Source organism: Perna viridis, chromosome 7, assembly GCF_037379345.1.
Source record: "Perna viridis isolate PV_CMFRI_1.1 ecotype Kerala chromosome 7, ASM3737934v1, whole genome shotgun sequence".
Taxonomy (NCBI): Eukaryota; Metazoa; Mollusca; class Bivalvia; order Mytilida; family Mytilidae; genus Perna; species Perna viridis.
In genome coordinates this window covers 1,310,132-1,324,428 of record NC_142451.1, presented here as the reverse complement: position 1 = coordinate 1,324,428, position 14,297 = coordinate 1,310,132, and the positions used below count along the sequence as shown (strand labels likewise).

The 14,297-nt window shown below is 33.4% G+C and overlaps 1 protein-coding gene across 7 annotated transcripts in view; it reads left to right on the top strand.

Moving 5' to 3' along the window:
- LOC148610890 (uncharacterized) overlaps positions 1 to 14,297 on the top strand; it is a 72,917-nt gene that overhangs the window by 42,780 nt on the left and 15,840 nt on the right. For 3 of the 7 annotated variants that reach the window (XM_088590758.1, XM_088590752.1, XM_088590753.1), the window contains 5 exons: positions 5,233 to 5,253; positions 6,982 to 7,044; positions 8,235 to 8,339; positions 8,874 to 8,906; positions 12,860 to 12,907. In XM_088590758.1, the coding sequence (XP_088446884.1) occupies positions 5,233 to 5,253; positions 6,982 to 7,044; positions 8,235 to 8,339; positions 8,874 to 8,906; positions 12,860 to 12,907 (270 nt within the window). The remainder of the gene's footprint in view (positions 1 to 5,232; positions 5,254 to 6,981; positions 7,045 to 8,234; positions 8,340 to 8,873; positions 8,907 to 12,859; positions 12,908 to 14,297) is intronic. The other 4 variants (XM_088590756.1, XM_088590754.1, XM_088590757.1 and 1 more) reach the window with 4 other exon arrangements.

The window sequence follows — 14,297 nt, the reverse complement described above, 5'->3', positions numbered from 1 at the left end:
TTAGATCTACCTTAACACACCTCTGTTCAAGTCAGAATCATTGTGGCATTTTAGTCTGGTTTATCTTGACCTGCCAATTAATGTACGTATTAATATTTCCTACCAAATTTATGAGTTTGATTATTTTGTTATTGCTTTTATCTACACATAACTAATGCAAGATGTTTGGAGACGAAAAAGTTAAGACAAATGTTATAATTTTAACATCGAACTCAGCGCCTACTGAGTTTTACTTGCAATATGACGAGTGCCACTGGTAGAGCATGGCATGCTTACCTTTCAGGAGCATATGATGTAACTATCAGTTTTTGATGTACTATCTTGTTATCCTGATCTTATTTTATTTTTATTTATATGAATTATACTTGACTGGTAAAATTACCTGCGTTACAAACGGCGACAGTGACAGTAGGTCTAGAAGCTGCTCCACTCCGTCCTTCCGTCCGTGCATACGTTCCACCGTCACACTTATGAGTACTCACCTTTTTACATCTGTAACTCAAGACTTATTTAAGCAATATTACTCAAACATTGCACAGTGATTTTAGACATATTGAAGATGTGCACCTCCTATTTTTGAGATATTTAATAAATTTATGTTCTACATTGAAGCATGTTGAACTTTTTTCAACAGTATATGCTCTCATTAGGATATTATACATGGAAATTTGTAATCCACAACATTGTTAGCTCACCTGGCCGAAGGACAGGTAAGCTATTGCTATCACTTGGCGTCCGTCGTCGTCGTCGTTAACAATTTTTCAAAACTCTTCTCCTCTGACACTACTAGACCAATTTAAACCAAACGTGGTATGAATGTTCCTTGGGGTATACTGCATAGAATGCTGTGGTGGTTTTTGATTTTTTGAAAACATGGCCACCATTACTAAAAATAGAACATAAGGGTCGGACAGTAGTTTTTAGCATATATCTCCAAAACCGTTAGGTTTAGCTAAATTCTGACAGAGTAAAATTGTTCAGCATGATGAGATATATCTGTGGTCAAATTTTCATTTTAATCCGTTAAGCCATGTTGGAGTTATTGCCCCTTTTCAACATTTTTTGTTTTTATGCTATTATGTTTTTTCTTTCAAAAATCTTCTCCTCTAGCACTACTTGACCAACTAGAACCAAACTTAGTATGAATGTTCATTAAGGTATCCTGCATAGACCTGATGTGGAGTTTTTTTATTTGTCCAAAAACATGGCTACAGTTACTAAAAATAGAACATAAGGGTCAGGCAGTAGTTTTTCGCATATATCTCCAAAACCGTTAGGTTTAGCCAAATTCTTTCAATAGATAAAATGATCAATATTATTAAGACTACGAAATTCTTCAGGGATAAAAGTTGACGATTCCTTTTAAGAGTTATTGCCCTTGAAAATGGAAACAAAAATGACAGGTTTTTTTTTTTAGTTTTCAGCTAATATCTTGAAAACTATAATAGAAATTCTTCTTAAATTTACTGCCCTTGAAAGACAAAATTCAACCAGGTAAGCAATTCAGGCTCCTTGGAGCCTATTGTTTTTTTTAACTTCATTAATGTTTATATGCAATTTGGAGATACTTATGTGATGAAAAATATATGACGATGACGCAGGTCCACACATAAATTGGTCATGGTTTTATTAAATTAGGAGTATTGGAAACTTTAATCCTCGTGTTAACATTGCTCGCATGTGGTTTCTGTTTTCATGTGTAAGTGATATTTATCATACATTAATACATATTTGCTTGTTAATTTCGAGTGAAAAGCCAAGGGAAACGACCATCCTTCTGTTTTGACGAAATTTATATCCTTTTTAGCTCACCTGGTGGAAGGCCATGTGAACTATTGCCATCACTTGGCGTCCGTTGTCGTCGTCGTCAGTCCTCGTCCGTCGTTGTTAACAATTTATCAAAACTCTTCTCCTCTGATACTACTTGCCCATTTGGAACTAAACTTGGTATGAATATTGTTCCTTGGGGTATCTTGCATACAACTGATGTGGGGATTTTTGATCCGTCGGAAAACACGGCCGCCGATACTAAAAATAAAAAATAGGGGTGAGACAGTTTTTTGCATATATCTCCAGAACCGATAGATTTACCCAAATTATTTCCATAGCTGAAATGATCCGTATTATTAGGATTACAAAAGTCTTCAGGCATAAAAGTTATCAGACAACTACTTGTAAGCGCTATCACCCTTGAAAATGGAAAAATGACTTTTTTAACAGTTTTCAGCCAATATCTTGAAAACTTTGATATATAGAAAGAAACCTTCAATTGCTCACATGATCCTTATGATTAGTTTTACCTAAGTCTTCTTGAGTCAAAATTGTTGGACAACTTCTTGTTTCATTCATTGCCCTTGAAAGACAGAAGTCAACCAGGTGAGGATTCAGGCTCCTGGAAACCTTTTGTTTTCAACAGAAGCGTTCCGTAATTGACTCCGGCTGATCATTCAGGAGTACTTTTTATTTGTAGTTGAAACTGCCAGATAGGTTTTCAACAGACGAGAATAATATCGGGTAGTATTACCTGAGTGGGAAAAAAATCTGAATAGAAAGATTTATTTTGAACGAGTTCAAATATGAATATTTTTTTCTGTTATTCATTAATTGAGCGCTCAACACTGTTCGTTTTTAAGAAAATTGAAACGAAGAACATGATATCCATAGTCAAGATAAAGCACAAAATGTACAAAAATAGTTATAATAATTACACATATAAATTTAAAGAATTAATTATTAAGCCAGGCTTGATAAAGAAAAACTAGGGGTTTTGACCCCTAATGTTTAATTTTAACGCCTTTTCTCTGTTTTTCTTTAAGCTGCTTTTACAGTTGTGATAAATCCCAGATTCAGTTTATTTTTTATTGGATTTTAGATTGTAATAAATCATAATTCGAGAAGTGAACTACAAAGTAGCTCACTTATTTATTCTTTAAGTGAAGCAGACAGACATGATTGGCTGCCCTAAATTTAAAATTATGACATTGTAAATGTTCAAAACAACTTTTCTACCTTGTCAAAATATTACAACAGAAGTAACGTACAATTCAATGCACAAACCACTTACTACAACTGCTCTGTACATGTATGTTTACGCAGCAAAAAAGTTTACAACAATTTAAGACGGCAAATATCAAAATATAGATTATATTCCCTGTTTATAAGCGTCTTGATCAAAACCCCTCTTTTTTAACATTCTTGATCCGCCCCTGTCCTGGATAATGATTGTTTCCTTTGAACTGATATTCTATAACAACTATGTTACTATTGTGGCCCATTCAAACGCTACTAAAACTGGAGACTTTTTAAGAAGTAAAAAATTCTTAAAAGTTTTTATTACGTCTGAGCTTCTTTCTTCTTTTTGCGTAAGAATTTTTACAAGGAATCTGGTTTGTTTTTATCAAATAGTTTAGTATAATCGGTTTGGAACAGCGGCGGATCGGAGGAATGCAGGGGGAATTTGTTATTTTCATGCGTAAAATTGACAAATGGTAAATAATGTCCTAGCACACACACACACACACCCTTTTCTGAGGAATCTCGGCTAGCATTCCTCCTTTTCACAGTGTGGATCCGCCCCTGCAGATGATATTGCATTAAATACATCAGCCTGGCGCACAGTTTAATATCATAAGACATAAATATTGTGACAACATGCATTTACATGTCTGCATATGCTTCCATGGAAATTTCAAAGTTCACATTTTATGTGTTGTCAAATATATTACGAAATCTAGTCTTATCATGAACCCCCGAGTCGCATTTTTTGTTTGAGAATCCCTGGTGCATGGTAAAACCTGTAACGTTTTATTTGAAGTTCAAGCATATAGAGACAATTGCAAAAAAAGATGTATAATTTTTGTATTTACAAAAATAAATCTCAACACCTTTTGTCTTTTCGTCAAACCGTACGGTAGACTCGTTACTTTACATGTGCCTCTGTTCAGAAAACAGCCCAGAAACTAGACAAATTATCCGCAAAACGATTCAGTGTTATACAATTTTAGTACAATTAATAGTCTGAATATGTGAAAATTTTCAACTTCAAACTCATTTTGCAAAGCCAATGTTGCATATCGAATCGAGAACGTTGTGTTTATTTTATTTGTTATTCAAGAATACTTGAATATGCATTGTTATATTCTACGGTGTCTTATTATCTCTTAATCATAGAAAATACAACCAAATTAAGGGCATTTTTGTTCTGTGTTTAAATAGTCGACTTTTGTCGGAAAAAGTTCTTTTGTACATTTTCGAAATTCTACACTTGTGATATTTACATGTTACTTGTTTCTCAATACCTACAATAGAAATATTAACTTATCAAAGTGTATAAGAGTCGATTGATCGTTGACCCCTCTGCTAATTAATGCAAAATAGCAGACAACTTAACCGCTTTTCACTTTGATAAGTACGATATCCAAAAACTACATTGATTTATCTTTCCATTGACATATGATATATCCGTATACCCTCTAGGCCCATTAAACTCGAAAACTTAAGCTCTTTTTGATACCTGTCCGCTGCACTAATAAAGAAAGGCGGTATTCACTGGACAATTTAACGTGACATGAGTGTCGATTTCAATATTCGAAGTAAAATGTGTTACCGGTAACCATATTCTTTCAAAAAAGAGTAATCAAGGGAACCAAGGTTATAGCGGTAATCAAAAGAATGCAATCCAGGGATAAAGACCCGACATGGGAAAAAGACATACACAACAAAGAATACAAAGTAACTAAAATCATACATACAAAGTAACAAAAGCAAATGAGCAACTCGGACTCCACTAAAAACTGGGAGCATGGACCACGTGCACTGGTAGGGTAAGCGTCCTCTGCTTTTCTAGAAACCGCTGTTTTGAATATACAATGTCGAAAATGAAAATGGATTTAAGCAGATAATAACCATTTATCGGCTCTTATTGTCGAAGCGATGGTAGCCATTTTAGTTTACGATAAACTGTCATTGCTGAGGCAGTAAAAGGTGAACGACCAATCATAATGTACGCAAAAAACATAAGCTAATTAGATGGGAAATATTGCTACATAATAGAAAGAGTAATTACATTTATATTGGTTTATATTAGGGGCGATGATTAGTATCGCTTTGATAGGACTTTTAGCGTCGACAAAGTGGACAATATGATATCTGCTCAAGTCTATATTCACCAATATAAATGCAATAACCCTATGATAGAATTATTCATTTTTATAACATGAATTTTATTTTCAGTGATAAAGAAACTAAAGAAAAGTAAGAAATTTAATTATACTACATTTTAATTTGAGTATTGATTCCTGTTCCATGGTTTAATGCTAACTTACAATTTGTATGTTTTGTCTTTTTTTCTATAACTATTTAATATAACTAATGATTAATTTAAAGTACGAAATTACTTATAAAAAAGAAAAATAAATTTTGTGGCTTGATTATTTTTATTAGATCATAAAATAACTTATGGTCGTATAATGATAAGACAAATGGGTTTTGTGCAATAATGTGAGTATCAGTGACTGGATCTCTATGATATTGTACAAAATTGCATATCACAACATGGAGGTTGTGTTAGTTTCATGATGCATCCATCCGTTAAACAAATTAAGTGATTTAAAGAATATTCTCTTAATCAATTAATTAGAGATAGTCAAATTATATGACAGATGATATAATTTTTCTGCCTTTCAGTTTGAATTCAATTTCCATAAAACAAGAACACAAAAGTTGTTATAGCCCTGCAAACGAAGTTTGGGGTATGTATGTTTCACCCTGTCTGTCTATATGTCCGACTGTGAGTTTGTCCGAACTATTTTTTAAGCAGCTTGCAGTATTGTTACGAGACGTTTTAGGATGTAAATAACCACATGGAGATGTGCATATGTCATGAAATAATGTTTGGACAAAAATTGTATAAACGGTGGCTGTTGAACTTCCCCTTAACGTCTTGTAGAATTGTTTTGAAACTTAACTGGGAATTTATGTTTGAACAAAATTGTAGAAATGAAGACCGTTAGGAATTTTTCGGCAAAACTTAGTCTCATGCGTTGTCCGCAACTCCTCCTCAACGACTGACTTGATTGTTATGACACTTAATGGGGTGTTAGGATGTGTATATTGTCATGAATTAATGTTTGGACAAAAATTGTAGAAATGAAGGCTGTTGAATTTAGACGTTTTTCAGGAAAACATGGTCTCATGCGTTTTGCGCATCCCTTCTTAATGACCTGCAGGATTGTAGAGAAACTCATTGGAGTGTTTATAACTATATGGAGATGTGCATCTTGTCAGGAATTAGTCATATTCTGTTATCATGTTCTCAACAAAAAAAATAGTAAAAATAGTACTGATTGCAGTTTGGAAAGAAATTACAGCAAATTGTTTGTCAAAAATGCATAGTCTATCCACCGTACAAATATAAATTGAGTGCCCACATTAGTCCCCAAATGTTCAGGGTTCAACATGCTGCCGGGGGGTATATTAGTCCCGTTAGTGGCAATGTCTAGAGAGTAAAAGTGTTTTTGTCAAATCAACATATATTGCCTACTTTTACAACATTTCAATTTAAATCATCCTTTCAAACAATGATATACCAGTTAAAAGATAGTTTTTCCCAGGTTCGCGTTCTATGTATTTATTTTTCGCCAATAGAACTAACACGAGCAAAGAATTCATTTAAAATACAAAAATAAAAATCATAAAAATTTCAAAACGGAAAATTAATTTATTTTTGTATTCTATGTCCAGATATGCTTTAAAATATTTCGAAATTAACAAGTTTTTATGTAGTCAGATAGAAAATATGTGAAAATGTGAAAAATAGCCCATTTTTGTAAACAGCTAATGATGAACCTTACGATTAAATTATAATCATGATTTGAGACTGGATGTATTGTTCAAAACCAAAAATAAAAAAAATAATAATAAAAAAAAAAAAGAAAAAAAGAAAAAATAATTTTGAAGTTCATAGTACTATACTTGTTTCAGAGTTAATAAAGTTTGAAAGCAAAGGGCACACTTATCAAAGAAAGAAGAAAAAACTTAAACCAGGTAATTGTAAAACGTCATTACTATTTTGTACTTAGGCCATTCGCTGTTGTATTTTTAGCGTTTAAATCCAAAATAACTGACTGTGTCTGGACCTCTGTAATTGGATAACGTCTATGAAGTCTTTGATACACTCCCGATTTTGGCGCCTTAGAACGTCAATGAGTTCCCAAAATAACTCTATTTTAACTATCCCAAGGTCAAGAGGACTTTGTCAGATATTCATGACAAATTCATCGTCGTTCAATCAGACAAAGCTCCTTACAACATAGTATTTTGGTACAAGACACCATATTGACTCAGATTAAGGAAATGTGTCTTGACAGTTCACTTGGCAACATATCATATTGGCTTTAAAGTTTACTCAAGGAAGACACAATTAACAATGTCAGTGATAACGTCCTCCGGTATTTCTATAGGTGATGAAAATATGGCTCTCCCCCACTACTTACTTGATATCGAAGTTTCAAAACTTTCATTGCAAAAGAGGTATATTGCTGAACCTGCCAAATGCGGAGGTCAAAGATGAAATTAAGAGTTACTGTAATAAATGGCGTGAATCAGATGTGGATTTTAAGAATTCAAAAGACCAACATGAGTGTCTTCCTTCCAGTAGCATTACCTTTTGTGCAGTATACAAACTTTTATATTTTCTTCTTGTACACCATATTACCACATGTCAAACTAAAGTCAGTTCTACGTGAGCGTATTTTCCAATGTTTTTATAGAAAGCAAAGAATTAAAATATATGTTGATCAAGTATTAGGTAGAGAAAAAACTTATTTATGAAAAATAAACTCACACTGATTCTATTAAAGAGTACTCCGAGTTTGATGTTAAAAGGTTGGAATTTCTGATCGACAACATTTTTGTAGAATTTGAGGGACATGCAGCCCAGCAGACCATCGGTATACCTGTGGGAACCTTTTTTTTTATTATTAAGTTAATGTTTACTTGATTCATGGTGCATCAGCCCTGTAGGAGACGTGTTGTATGATGCATTGTCAAAACGTCCTTTGTAACTTTAAAATTTTTAACAGCAAATCGTGTTTCCTTTTTGTTGCACCTGTTTTTGTTCCATCCAAGGATTGCCCCTGGTTAGTACCTTTGGCATTGCTTTGGTTTAAAGAAATGAAATATGTTTTTTTTTATCAAATCAACAAAAACATTGCTAATTATTTTTTTTATTAAAGGAATTCGTTTAAGGCGTCCAATTGCCTTATCTTCATATAGCAGTGTTCCTGATGTTGCAAGTACGTCGCCTACCGATAAATGTGTCTTTAGACCTTTCTATAAAGGTAAATATTTCTGCCTTATACATCACATTATGACTAAACATCTTTAGGACTCATCTTTATTCGAGACAAGATGACAGATACATCAAAATAAGAAACGTTAATTTTGTCATCCTATTATATATATTGCCAATAACAGATCGTTTTAATAAAAAAAAATATTTTTTGGAAATCCGAATGAATTTTTCTACTTTGGTAAATTTTGTCAATTCAACCTTGGTGTCTTATTAACGAAAAACAGAATAGAATTAAAATGTACTCAGATAAACGTACATTTATATAGGGCATGTCAGTATTGTCAATTTTATATTTTATTTTTCATTCATAATAATGGCAACTCATTCAATCCTTAATCTGTAATTGGCCTGCATTTACTTTTAAAACCTGGTTAATCTTTAGTTTTCGAGTTCCTATTGGCCGGTTTAAAAAAAAACCGATGAAATCATTGGTTTGCCATTTAAAATATAACTGGAAAAGTACGAGTATAAACAATTTGGACTTTTCGTTTTGTAACAAACGTATTATCATGCATTACAGAAATGTCCTCAGAAAATGAACAAAGAATTACAAGTATGTTGTTAAATGAAAAATTATCATTTAAATACGCATTTGATACTTTGATTACGTCATGCTTTACTTTATTTAAAATACAATACAAGTAAATTTTGATATTTTAAAATGTATCTGAAAAAAGTATTTAGAACCTTTAGAAATAAAAACGTAGGAAGGTCGACATTCAGAAGTAAAATGTGTACAATTACTAATGCCCCCCCCCCCCCCAAAAAAAAAAACATAGGAAGTAAAATGCGGCACTTCAGCAAAACAATATCTGTAGTCATTGAAATGTAAACATCCAAAATAAAAGAGCAAAAACAAAACCCTTAAATGGGTGGAAGGATTAAAATGACGCTATACAAACTGAACGGTGATTCGTTTCAATACTAACTAAAAAAAATTCAAGCCTCGCTGCTTTCGGCAAATGCTTATACAAATGTATTTACGGATCTGAAATCTTGGATCCGCCCCTGATAGAATTAAATGTGCATTTGAAAAATGAAAACAATGTTTGAGTTAAATTGAAAAAAATACTCTAGAACTGACGCAATATAACTGTTCAAAATTGTATAAATATTTTGAACTGGCATTTCGGACCATATTAGTATTTACTGAAAAACCTATACAATCCAGCTATATTAACTGATTGCTAAGAGCAATTAAGAGAAAATACTATGCAAAAAGTGTAAGTTAAATTCCTTGCACATTACGCTACCCCACAGCTGCCAAAAAGCTCTTTCAGATTAATACCGAGAATCTTAATTAATCGAAAAATTTACCTGCAACGAGCAGCTAAGTTGTTATCATGCAAAAGGAGGAGCTGTGAATCCTTCTGAAGCACCTGAATTAATATAAAAAAGAGATGTGGTATGATTGCTAATAAGATAGTCATCCACCACATGCCAAAGAGTAATCAAGGGAACCAAGGTTCTAGCGGAAATCGAAAGAAAGTAATCCAGGGACAGAGACCAAACATGGAAAACAGACATACACATCAAAGAACAATAAATAAGTAAAATAACACATACAAAGTTGTTATGTAACTTAGAATAACGTAACAAATCGACCGTCAAGTTCAGCCATTTTAATATACAAGAAAAAGTTCACGGCGACGTTACTGACGTTAGCGTCGTCAATAGTACAAAGGTACAAAAGAATGTGAACGTACTTCGCTGTATTTACGACATTCTTGGGGCCGTAAAAGAAATAATCAGAATGAATGTTTTAATGAAAAATGAATGGAAATATGAGAAATTGTGACCAATCAAAATTAACAATTGCCGGGTACTAGTACATGTATTTGTGTTTTCATCATGTCGAACAAGATTTACGGCAGCTTCTTTTTGTGTTGTTCCTGATTTCCTGTTAGATACATATGTTCGTCCACAAAGACTCGTGTGATGTTTTCGATTCACGTTTTACATTTTCCATTTGATTTGCAGTCCTTAACTCGATGATAACGTAGACAGTTGTAGCGTATTTTTTTCTGTTAAACGATGGCTATCCTTGCTTCGGCAGTTTTTTTATTTTGACACAATCAGTCGATGAGTGGGCTTCTTCTTTAAATGTATATGTACGTGGTTTTGATTCATTGCATGCTGATTTTTGTTGTTCTTTTGACTTAGTTCAAGCGTAAAACTGTTGAGTTGTTTTCAATTACATCAACGGGATGTCCAACTTCTAAAATGTCTACCTCATTCTCAAGCATAATGTCACTTCCATTTTTGTGGTCAAAATCTTTTCTTATTTCTAAGGGCAGCTTTCCGATAACTACTGGTACAAGTAATGACCCATACATGTTTTTAGACTAACAGTGACTCGAGCCCCTATATACGTCTCGATTTTATCTACATAGCTGCGTAAGCTATTTGACTCATTGTTTAGGGTGTCAGATCCATGAGTGCTTTCATGTATGTTTTGATAATCTTGTGTAATCGACCACAACGTTTTTGCAATAATTCAATGACTGTCGCGTGGTTGGTGTTTGTTGATGGAAACCCTTCTATAGACTGTATTGCAATACCGCGTAACTGAGCCTTCAAGTAGCTGAATTTCTGTATGTCTGTGAGGCTAGTATTGTAGTGAATTGTGGATTCAAATGCGTCCCAAAAGGTTTGCCAGCTGAGAATGTCTCCGTCGAAATACGGCAGGTTTAGTTTCGGAAGGCGATGACTTACATTTGGCAAAGTAGAAGTATTTGGGCTGAGCATATCAATAGTTGACTGTCCTTGACATTGTTATATGCGGGTTGTGTGCAGGGATGGGCATTGTGGGTTGTCTCATGTATGTGCCTATCGTACTATCGGTCCTTACGAACATTTGCTGGTATGGCGGGTTGATATTCATTGGCGAAAAAATTTCTGCATGAGGATTTAGGATAGTTATTGTTAATTTGGATTGTGATTGATTTAGAGACATGAATGTTTTTAATTTGTTTGATTTTGGTCTCTAAATTGTACATATACTCATCTCTTTCCTCAAGTTCTTCTGCCACACCCTCCTCCGTTGTCAAATCCAGTATTTTTTCGTTGATTTCCTTGAGAATTGTCTGTTTCTGCATGAGTTTTTACGATAAAGTCAATATCTCTTCATGTTGAAAGTCTGAAGTCTGTTCGAAATTCCTCAGTAATTTTGTTACTACTCCTTTATGTGCGGCACGCACAGCTTTTAACATAGAATCCATACTTTTCCAACAGTCACGGCACCTTTAATTTTGTGTAACTTAGAATAATGTAACAAGTCTATCGTCAAGTTCAACCATTGCAATATACAAGATTAAGCTCACGGCGACGTTACTGACGTTGATAATACAAAGGTACAAAGAATGTGAACGTACTTCGTGCTGTTTTCACGACAGAAGTAACAAAAGCAAATGAGCAACTCGGACTCCACTAAAAACTGGGAGCATGGACCAGGTGCACCGGTAGGGTAAGCGTCCTCTGCAAGTTATTGTTCAACTAAAACGTCTCAAAATGGGTGCCATTCGGTATATAATTTGATTTTCTTCACAATTACACTACTAAAAACTAATTTTCAAGAATGAATTTTCAAAAAATGCCAAAAATATTACCCCTACTCCTAGACAACTGGTCTCAGTATCAAACAGAATTCTCATTCACAGCATACTGACATCGTAAAACTCATATTTTAGGCATGATAAAAACAATAACTCAACATAAACTAAATTGTTAATTTGTGGCTATTCACGGTGTTCAATAAACATGTTGGGTACTAATGCCACCTGTCGGATATAGTAGAGACTATGCCTTGTATTATGGAGAATGAACTTCATTTAATAATGTCTTTAATAATAAACATAAAAAGTAACACGTGCTTTGATATATAACCCAAACCACATTTTCCCGGATATGCACATTAATTTTTTTTTAAAAGAATAGACTTTTTTGTGAGAAGTTAAAATAAATAATCTAGCCAAGGTGATGATGAAAATAAATAATCTCACTTTCACCAGGCTGGGAATAAATATCTGACCTGAAAAAAATTTAACAGCCCCCCCCCCCCAACTAAGAATCTAATGTTCGTCCCCTAATATCTTTTGTATTTCGACTTACAATAGAAAAGATGGTTTAATCCAGGTTTTATAGAAGAACAAAAATAAGTGAAAAAAAAATGGAAGTAAATGCAATAATTTAAGTAAATCCAAAACACAAGCTTCAAAATAAGTCTTGAACTTTGTGGGGAAGGCAAAATAATAATATTATTAGTATTAATAGTATTATAATAATACTATAGAAAATTATGAAAATCCATCATCTATAATATGTTAGTCAGAAACAGAATATTTCTCAATCAGATCTGAATATCGGATTTAAATCTCTTTTTTTGCAAAATTTTAAACATATAAACATATCCGTAATTTTTGCGTATCCTTCTTCAATAATACATGGGAAATTACCTACCTGGGAATTGTGTTACATATAATTTAAAATACCATTATATGTTTACAGGTGGAGTCAGTCTTAATGCAAGTGATTCAGATTGTATGGGACTTACAGGTAATACAATATCAATCATAAAAAATGAAAGAATAATCAAGCGAACCAAGGTTATAGCAGTAATCAAAAGAATGTAATCCAGGGACATAGACCAGACTTTGAAAACAGACATACACAACAAAGAACATGAAGTAACTAAAATCATACATACAAAGTAACAAAAGCAAATGAGCAACTCGGACTCCATTAAAATCTGGGCGCATGGACCAGGTCACCGGTAGGGTAAGCGTCCTCTACCTTTTCTGGAAACATCCGCCGAGTTGCTCGTAAAAAGTCATGTCCTGGGTAGACAAACGAGGAAAAGAAAACTATGCCACGTTGAATGAAAATTTCGATTTGCTGTACACGTGTTTCAAGGGGTAACCTCTCATTTACCAAACCTTGAAATAAAGGGAAAATGAGTAGCCTCATTAATTGACTTCTTGATTAAGTTACAGAAGAAAGTCTTCAATCAAATGTTCGTTTAAGTCCCTGAATAAAAATGTACGTGATTTTTTTTTACCACAGATTGGTTATTAAATTTCTACGAGAGATTTTCTGCCATTTTACATTTTCTAAGTTTTCTACAGATTTCAATGAAAAAGCTATTCTCCTTCAGCCATCTTGATTTAAATCTATTACCTAGTATCCTGTTTCTGTGGAAAAATAAGAATTTTAGTTGAAAATTTTAACTTTACCATCTTGAGTATAGAAATAATAATAACCAACCATTACTGAAGGCTACCTTAAGTATTTTGTTTCATTTTTTTAATGTACGGCCGCATCATATAATTCCATCATGTTCATCGTCTTCGTCCATACACATTTCTTGTTCGCACAATAATTTGAGTATAATTATATTTCTTTGAAATTGTACCACAAAGTGACATACCATTAAGGACGGCTGTGATGCTTTTAGGGGTTATGATTTGTACCTTTAGGAATAAGGAACAAAAAAGGGAATGTAGAAACACACATTTTCATGGATTCCAGACAATAAATTTACATATAACAAGGGAACACTTGTATGGATTTTAAGGATTGTGACTTCAATCGTTTAAGAATGAGGGCCAAAAAGAAATCATTTTGGTTCTGGTAAAATTAGCCTTTGTCAGATATTAAAGCGCACATTAATATTGCCATGGACCGTTGGCTACTCAATAGTAAATTTTATAGAAAGTTATGATACATAAAGATACGTATTTTGATAGCAAGTGGTATCTCATCTCCATACGAGGTTTACAATTTATTGTGTATTTTATTATTAACCACTACAATAGAACATAAATAAAACAATGGGATACCTCCACTGATCTGAATGAACAAACAGGAAAAGTGTTTTTTCACTAAGTACATCCATTTTATGACACAAATAAGAAGTTCCAGAGCTCTCGTACTTTAGTTTGATCCT